The sequence below is a fragment of the Quercus suber genome, unplaced genomic scaffold, assembly GCF_002906115.3.
Source record: "Quercus suber isolate HL8 unplaced genomic scaffold, Cork oak 2.0 scaffold_171, whole genome shotgun sequence".
In the NCBI taxonomy this organism is placed as follows: Eukaryota; Viridiplantae; Streptophyta; class Magnoliopsida; order Fagales; family Fagaceae; genus Quercus; species Quercus suber.
The window spans coordinates 623,386-632,583 of NW_027069631.1; the positions used below are offsets into that span (position 1 = coordinate 623,386).

Genomic DNA, 9,198 nt, shown 5'->3' on the forward strand with positions numbered 1-9,198 from the left:
TATAGCATGCAAGTATAAACTAGCATAAAAGTACACGTAAAGACCAAGTAGGTTCAAATCCGAAGAGACTTATAATAGATTGAATATCGGTTACACTTCTTTTTTTCTTTTTTCCCCCCCTTCTTTTTTCATTAGGAACCCTTCTTTATATATCCTTCTCCACTACCATCCATATCGTCCACTTGTTCTCCATCCAGCTCCCTACTTGAGTTCCTGTCATGTCATGTATTTCCCTTAGCTTTTGTGAATGACGGTAGCTGAAATTGTACTGTTCAGAGGTCTTCTCCACATAAATGCGGCCAGGAATGTTGCTACAGTGCATTTAATACGGTGGTGGCAGCTTTTCCTTCTAGATATTTCTCCGTTCCTCTTATGTCCAAGCGTGTCTAAAGCTTATCAAAATTGCTGAAGTCACTAGTAAATTCATTTGAACCCTCTAGATATTTAGATGACCCCAAAATCCTTTCATCCGAGGATGATCATCTCTTCGAAACACTGATGATCTCTTCGGATAGAGTTTCTTCGTCCCCATGTATCCTTCTTTCATGCGAAATACCCCTCGACAATTTTAGCCTCCTCGGACATAAACTAGTCCTCAGCTTGGGCTTTAGGCCCACTACGTATGGCTGGGCATTACCCACCCACAATTTCTTCCTTTAATTTCTTTTATTTTCTTTTTTCCTTTTAAAAAATATTAAAATGAGTGACAATTAAGACATGGTATATAGTGTTCTAGTCTACTCAAAATCAGAAAAGGTTTTTCTTCAAACTAGTCTGGAGTAATTCCTTTCTAAACTAGATTTTAACAATTCATATTTAATAAAAAGATATAAGAAGAATTTGAAGGATTTCTTTCTAAACTAGTTTGGAGAGAAGAATAATACTAAGGACACATAAAGTCCCACAATTTTGCCACAAATCGCCTCATGGCGAGTTGTGAGTGGTGTGTGGACCTACCATTTGATTTCCACTATTTACAACTTGCTACATGGAAATTTATGTGTTCCTAACATTACTCGAGAGAGAAAACCTTATTCCTCAAAAGCTTACAATGTATGCTTGATTTTTCCAATTACAAATTAGTTGTAAGATCCTTATACAAGACCCCTATTGTATGCTTTTACCATTTCTCATTTTTTAAAAGAGATAAATAAACTCTTTAAGTCTTAAGTTGTATTTCATGAATGGAACAAATTTTTCGACTTTGATCTAGCCATTTAGAACTTTCTTTAGCCACATATAATGGAAAGTTCATTAAAATAACAATACCACGGCAATGTTTAAGGAATAATATTGAACCATTCATCTATTTAGCGTGATCCAAAAATAAAAGCATGTGTTATTTAAAATTTTGAGCTCTTTTTTTCCAAGCTTCTTTATCCAGAAGGTATTCAAAACTATTTTATGTTCCCATATTTCAACGCTGTATTTTATGAATACAAGGTTAAAAGCATAGGCAGAGCTAGGGGGTGCCGGGGGGGCCATGGCCCCCCCTAGCTTTTCAAAATTTCCATTAATTTCATTTATATTTGATAATAAATCTAAAAATTACACAAAAATGTACTTACCGGCCCCCCTAAGAAAATTTCCTAATTTTGCCACTGGTTGAAACTTGAAAGTATTGACACACGAAATAATTGAGTCATTACAGATGAAGAGATCTGAAAATAAGAGCTTAAAAAACATAGACGACATAGAGTTATATTTTCATATTACACTAGAACACAAAATAGATTTCCTAAACAGTCAGGAGATTGTCATTTAATAAACTCTCATCATGCGTGGCTAAACAAAGTTCTATATGGCAAGATCAAAAATTAAGAAATTTGTCCATGTGTGAAAAGTAGAACTTTAATAGATGACAAAGTAAGATCCTTATACAAGACCCCTATTGTATGCTTTTACCATTTCTCATTTTTTAAAAGAGATAAATAAACTCTTTAAGTCTTAAGTTGTATTTCATGAATGGAACAAATTTTTCGACTTTGATCTAGCCATTTAGAACTTTCTTTAGCCACATATAATGGAAAGTTCATTAAAATAACAATACCACGGCAATGTTTAAGGAATAATATTGAACCATTCATCTATTTAGCGTGATCCAAAAATAAAAGCATGTGTTATTTAAAATTTTGAGCTCTTTTTTTCCAAGCTTCTTTATCTAGAAGGTATTCAAAACTATTTTATGTTCCCATATTTCAACGCTGTATTCTATGAATACAAGGTTAAAAGCATAGGCAGAGCTAGGGGGTGTCAAGGGAGTCCAAATCTTCTGTCTTATCAATTGTGCTCCACTTCATACTCTACCAATAAAACTTGAACAACTAGCCTGTCTCATTAAATGAGATAACTCTGACTTTATTAAGAGAGGCTAGTTGTCTCATTTAATGAGATATCTCATTTAATGAAAAAAGTTAGTTGTCCAAATTTTATTGGTGGAGCATGAAGTGGAGTACAATTGATAAGACAGAGGATTTGGACTCGTGCCACGGGGGGCCATGGCCCCCCCTAGCTTTTCAAAATTTCCATTAATTTCTTTTACATTTGGTAAAAAATCTAAAAATTACACAAAAATGTACAAACCGTCCCCACAAGAAAATTTCCTAACTTTGCCACTGGTTGAAACTTGAAAGTATTGACATACAAAATAATTTTGAGTCAATACAGAGTTATATTTTCATATTACACTAGAACACAAAATAGATTTCCTAAACAGTCAGGAGATTGTCATTTAATAAACTCTCATCATGCGTGGCTAAACAAAGTTCTATATGGCAAGATCAAAAATTAAGAAATTTGTCCATGTGTGAAAAGTAGAACTTTAATAGATGACAATTTATTTGGTGCTGCAAAAATAAGGGTTCATGATCCATAGCATACAATAGAGGTCTGATGAAGCGCCTTTTTTACATTTTGTCAAGCCCAATTTGTGCTATTGCCTTTGGGCCTTGTTAGATCCTCGGCTTTCAAGGTCGAGAGAATTATGGGTGGAATTGGGTTTGGTTCCACCGCGGGAAATGTTATATTTGTAACGGGCATTCTCTAGAGCTGCTATTTTGTATACCATGCTGCTATTTTAGTAACAGGACTTTCAAAGATCTAAGAGCTACAACAGCTTAGCTACATATTTACTCAATTTGGAAAGTGAATAGTTATTTTTGTTTACCTGTTTTTAAGACATTCTATCATTTTTCTATATCATTAAAATATTATTTCTCCATCATTCTTTATTCATTTTTTAATATACATTTTTTAAAATACATTTTTTAAAATTTCCTTATTCATTCTCAATTATTATATTTCTCAAATTTCCAGAAATTATATTTTTTTAAATATCTCGACTATCATATTTTCCAACAATCTTTTTTTTTTTTTTTAAATAATTTTAGCGGTCATGCTTTTCAAACCGTCATAGGACCATTTAATCAGATCTCGTGGGGTACTTGCAACAATAATATAACAAGTCATATGAGCATCTCTAAATTTGACTTTCATGCTTGCAGTATTTATATTTGTTAGTCTTTAATGCAATTTTGAATCTATCAAATCTATGTTAGTCTTGTACAAGTCCTTTAAAAATTCTATGTAATTTGACATTAATCAAATCTCTGTTAGTTTTGAAATTTATTAGTGTATACAAATTGATATGGGTTTATTCATTAATTTTTTGGGGGTGTATTTTAGGATTATTATTATTATTTTCTTTCTTTAGTGATTTTGGATTATTATTAGCATTGAACTATTAATGAACTTATCTTTACCACTTCATTCTATTTTTTTTTTTTTTTAATCTTTACCACTGTCTAATTTTTCTTACAAAAAAAAAAAAAAAAAAGGAAGAGAGAAAAGAAAAAAGCAATTATCTTTAGTCTTTACCACACGTTTTTTTTTTTTTTTTTTTTTAACTAATAACCGAGAACCAGACATTTGCTGTCAAACGCAGAGACACAGAAAGATCGAGCACTTTGATATCTCTTCAAGACGTCAAGAGCCTTCACGAGTTCTGCAGAACTTGTTTCCAGCACTTGGCCTCCACTGTGCAAAGCCACATCGTCCACTCAACTGTTCTCCATCCACTAATGTAGGATAGAATCTATAATTTAATTTTATAATTATTTAATTTTGGTATTTTTAGGTAAAAAACGTTATTTGAAGTTTAGATGATTTATTTCCTTATTTTTAAATGCATTTAATGTTTTTTAGGTCAAATTTGGTTCCGGTTTTGGATAGGTATTCACTATGAGTTATTTTAGAGTATATATTTTTGTTTGTCAAGTTTTACAAAACTCTTAAATAGGCCCCTAAGTCTGTAAACGTTTTTTTTAACAATTATTTATATTAATAAAGTCTATTGTTTCTCTGATGGATTTCAGAACCTTTTCACCTTATGGATTCTAGGTTATTTTCAGAAGCAAACACATTTTGTTTATCGTTTTCTAGAGGTAGAAGTGTTCGCTTCTAAACGCTTCTGCATTCCCACATCAGTTAGTATCAGAGCCTTGACTTATTCTGGTCTGGTGGCTGACATATGAGACGGTAGTAATTTCGATGACAAAATACTTAGAAAGAATTACATGACATACACCTAGCACTCACAAATATTTTTGCTAGGATGCCGTCGTTGGAGCATGAAAACAATAGGGATAACTGTCATGAAGACATAACTCTTAGGCAATCTATTGGTAAGCAAATTTCATATATGTCTTATAAAAGAATTACAAGTTTTAATGGTTATTTTTATAAAGAATATTTTCTTGATTGCTTACTTGATCTAGAGGATTTATTTGACTTTGAGAGTATTTATTATGAGAGAAAAGATAAACTTGCTTTGTATAAACTTAGTGGCTATGCCTTACATTGGTAGGATCGAATATAGTCTGATAGAATTAGACAAGGTAAAGACAAAATTTGTTTCATGGCCAAAGATGAAAAAAAATGCTTGCTATCAACTTTTATCCTTTGGATTGTGATGAACTTTTGTCTTACACAAAACAAGACTATTGTTGGCTAAAAAGTTTATACTTGAATTATTTTGAAGAGCCAAATTTTCCACCATTAAAGGAAGAATTGCATGTTGAAAAAAATATTGTTCTTGAAGATTATGTAGAAGTTAAAGAACAAAATATATAGAATTCTGAAGAAATTAAGGAATGCCTTGTTATGGAAGAAGATCCTAAAATCAAGATTATTGTGGAGGAGAATAATGAAGATCCTATTGTAGAGAAGGGTCTTGAAGTCGAGATGGTAAAGACCATTGAGGATGAAACTAAAGAGGAAAGTTTCAAGGATATCAATGAAATCAAATCATATAATTGTCAATCTCAAGATCCTTTTATTTTTTATTGATTTTATTGGGATTGATAGATTTGATTCAATTGTCAATTCTTACTTAGTAAATCTCTACAATTACGTGAAGACCAAGGAAAAAGAAATCCAAGTTAATTTTTTTATTCCATTGATGAGTTGCAAGTAAGGAAAGAAGATCAAGGCACTCAAGTATTCAAAGTATTTGTTTATTTGGAGCAAATTTAAGATTTTAAAGATGAACCCAAGGACGAGTTTGTTTCAAGTCGAGGGGTTTGATGTAGGACAAAACCTACAAGTTAATTTTTATAATTATTTAATTTTGATATTTTTATGTAAAAAAACGTTATTTTAGGTTTAGGTGATTTATTTCCTTGCTTTTAGGTGCTTTTAATGTTTTTTAGGTCAAATTTGGTTCATGTTATAGTTAAGTATTAACTAAGAATTATTTTAGAATATATTTTCTTGTACATCAAGTTTTATAGAGCCCTTATATTGGCCTTTAAGTCTGTAAACGCTTTTTTTTTTTTTTTATAACAATTATTGATATTAATAAAAATTCAAACTTTTGCCTATTGTTTCTCTAGGGGATTCTAGAACCCTTTCTTCTTGTGGATTCAAGGACCCTTGAAGATTCAAGAAACTCTTGTGGATTTGAGGTTATTTTCGAAAGCAAACATGTTCTGTTTCTTGTTTTCTAGAGGTAGACATGTTCTGCTTCTTGACAAATCTGTATTCTACATCAGTTGTAGCCAAGAACATGCATGCAACCCAGATGATCAGATCACAGATCAGTTTCTGTCTTCTTCTGTTGTATTTTTCCCCCCCTTGATTTGATTAGGTTTTTGAGAACAAGATTTTGTTTTCTGATTTATGTTGACCTTGTCTCTAAGTTTAGAGACATTTGAGAGAAGAGTTTAAATACTGTCTGGATGTTACGCTACCAACAATGTAACGCCATGTTAACACCCAATTAAAATCTCATTAAAACCAAAAAACAAACCAACAAATTAATGTGCTTTTGTGTTGATGTTAGCAATTGTAAAGTTATCGAAAGAACAAAGAAGCTGAAGAAGTCATTAGTGACTTCACCCATCAACAGTCCACCGTTGTCAATGATTTGGTGATCTCTCTTCCTCCCTCTAAATTTTATTTTACAAAATCTAGAAAACAAAAATGAACCCCACAATCGGCGGATTTTGGCAACATCTCCAAAGGTTTAATTTGGGCAACATTTTTGGCAACTAGGGCTGTTTCTTAGCCGGCTTGAAGGTTTGGTTGGTTTTGACTTCTAAGGAAGATACAATTTTGGTATATAATTTTTAGAGGCAAGATTATGCATGATAAGTTTTATTCTTTAGTTTGCAATCAGCTAACGTGGCGCGATGTGATTGATGTGCGTAAAATTGGGGTTTTACACCCCATCTAGATAGATTTGGCACTCTTGAAAGAAAGGAGGTGGATTGAGATTTGCAGCTATTGAAATAAACTTGAATATTTTAATTGGGTTGAGTTAATTTTTTATACAATTAATTTTTTTTTTTTATAATAAACAGTAGCACTTCAGACCAAAAGAGTGATTGTTCTTTTTATAGAGTGACTAAGACTGTTGGATAAATATTGGAGAGGATAGCTACACAAACATTTAACATTACTTCACTAAATAATGAAGAAAAACATTACTTTTAATAGTAACAACAACATCCATATTTCTCTTCCATCAAACCCTTGATTAACCTCTCTGATTAATCAAAGGATCTTTATTCTTCATTTTAACCACAAGACCATAAGGTAATACCAAGTAATTTAGAAAGTTAGGACTAGAACATGGTGTCCACAGACTAAATCTAGTAATCTAGATTCAGAATTTTGGGCTATTGAATTACATTGTGTCCACCAACAGTCCATTTCCAAAAGTCCTTTGATTGTAGCAATCAAGGTTGTCACCATAGCCAACTCCAAGAAAGTCACAATACCTCTTATAGAATCCAATGCGGCCCTCCACCCTTTCATTCCAACCTTGACCACACTCAAGGCCACCATTGATAATGTTTGTGGTGGTACCATAGCCAGGAAGCCGACCAGCTGCAATGTCAGCACTAGACGGGTTCCAATTTCCGGTGATTACATCATGGCATGATGGCTTTGGTGACTGTGGAGTCATCCAGAACCAGAGTGCTGTCTTAAATGAAATAACTGGATCAGTGGCCACAAGGTCTGGGTTGTTCAATAGATTCAACTCTAAGGCTTCTCCACACTGCCCATAGTTATAGTTCCTAAATTATCATAATTAGTGATTTAGTGTACATGACAATAGTGTTAGTACAAAGAATAACGTTACATGGACACTATTTTCGAGTGAGTAAATTATTATTGATTCTTATATAAATTTATCATGGACACTATTATATGAAATATGCAATAAAAATTATTGTGACTCTAAAGTATAAAATTTAGATCATTAAACTTTGGATTATAAGGTTATGTACTAACCATGAAAGTTGGATAGGACCACGGCCATAATATTCTTGACCAGGAGCGCAAGGATAATTGGGATTTGGTGCACAGTATGATGATCCAGGGAATCGTTCCCTAACAAAGCAATACCCCCAAGAGTAAGGGCCATCAGGTGCAGTTGCCCACCCCCCTACATGTACAACATAAATTAATTCATTAAAAAAAAAAATTGTATAACTCATGTAGCAAAGTCATTGTTTTTTTTTTTTTTTTTATAATTATTATATAAATAATACACTTTATCTTTAAATTTTAATCCATGAGTGACCTTAGCCATTGAATACATTAACAATTAAAATCAATCACTTTGAATTAGAATTAAAAATCAGTCACTTTCATATAGACATAAAATAAAGAAAGAATGTTATCATTATAGACTACGGCATGTGACAAAATCATGTTTTCCATTAGCAATCAACATTCAATATATAGTATGGTATTCATGTCATCAATGATCTACGTAACAATTTGTTTAGTTATACTAATAAGTATAGTAAAGTGAACTACCGGTAGTTTCTTGTGAAGTTTGGCCTAAGAAAGCAGCTATCTCTCTTTTACGAACGTCAGTGTCCCCAGTTGTGCCAAAGCCAGGAAAGGAATTTGCAGCTTCTATAAAAGCATCATAATTGTAGAAATTGTTACCATCGCAGGCATCATCGTTACGATGCGGTAGTAGCTGATCAAAAGTATCCCTTGAAATTATACTACCAATATCTCCTCCTTCTCCTCCTCCTCCTCCTCCTCCTCCACCACCACCACCACCTCCACCACAACCATCACTACTACATTGGCTTTGACAACCAGTGCAGCAATAATCAGCTGTGGTGCCACACCAGCCATACTGGCTGCAGCAAAGCCCACCTGGGCAAAGAGCACCCCCTGCTTGCGTACCACATTGCACAGCTAAGCCTCCTTGGAATGAAGACAACAACAAAGAGAAAATTACCAAAGCACAAAACCTCATTTTCATAGTTGTTCGTGTTTCTAGTTGATGTTTGAGGATGGTGAGTGGAATGGTATATATAGCGTAGTAGGGAGGGATCAAGTTTTGTCTGTTTATCTTTAATAGATAAATAATTTAGCTTTGAATTTTGAAAAAGAACATGTGATTATCCAAAAAAAAAAAAAAAAAAAACGAAGAAAAAGTGGGCGGCTTTTTTTGGAGACCTTATCCTGTTTTACAGGAATTCTATTAATAATTTGCTGGCATCATTCATATTAGATTCATATGCGACTTCAGAGCGTACCAAACAGAAAGCCTTTTTTTTTTTTTTTTTTAAGTGCCAAACAGATAGCCAACGGAGGCTTGGCTCAGCTGGTAAGGTTCGGACGCTTTGTCTAACCCACCTAGGTTTGAGTCCCACTGCCAGCAAGTTT

General features: G+C 33.1%; 1 protein-coding gene across 1 annotated transcript; it reads right to left on the reverse strand.

The window, feature by feature from the left end:
* Positions 1-6,948: 6,948 nt before the first annotated feature.
* LOC112008707 (endochitinase) lies at positions 6,949-8,815 on the reverse strand. The gene is made up of 3 exons (XM_024041039.2): positions 8,329-8,815; positions 7,798-7,951; positions 6,949-7,580 (listed from the first exon to the last, which is right to left on the reverse strand). Exons 1-3 carry the CDS (start codon positions 8,789-8,791, stop codon positions 7,187-7,189), a joined length of 1,011 nt encoding a protein of 336 aa, XP_023896807.2. The 5' UTR covers positions 8,792-8,815; the 3' UTR covers positions 6,949-7,186.
* Positions 8,816-9,198: the final 383 nt, after the last annotated feature.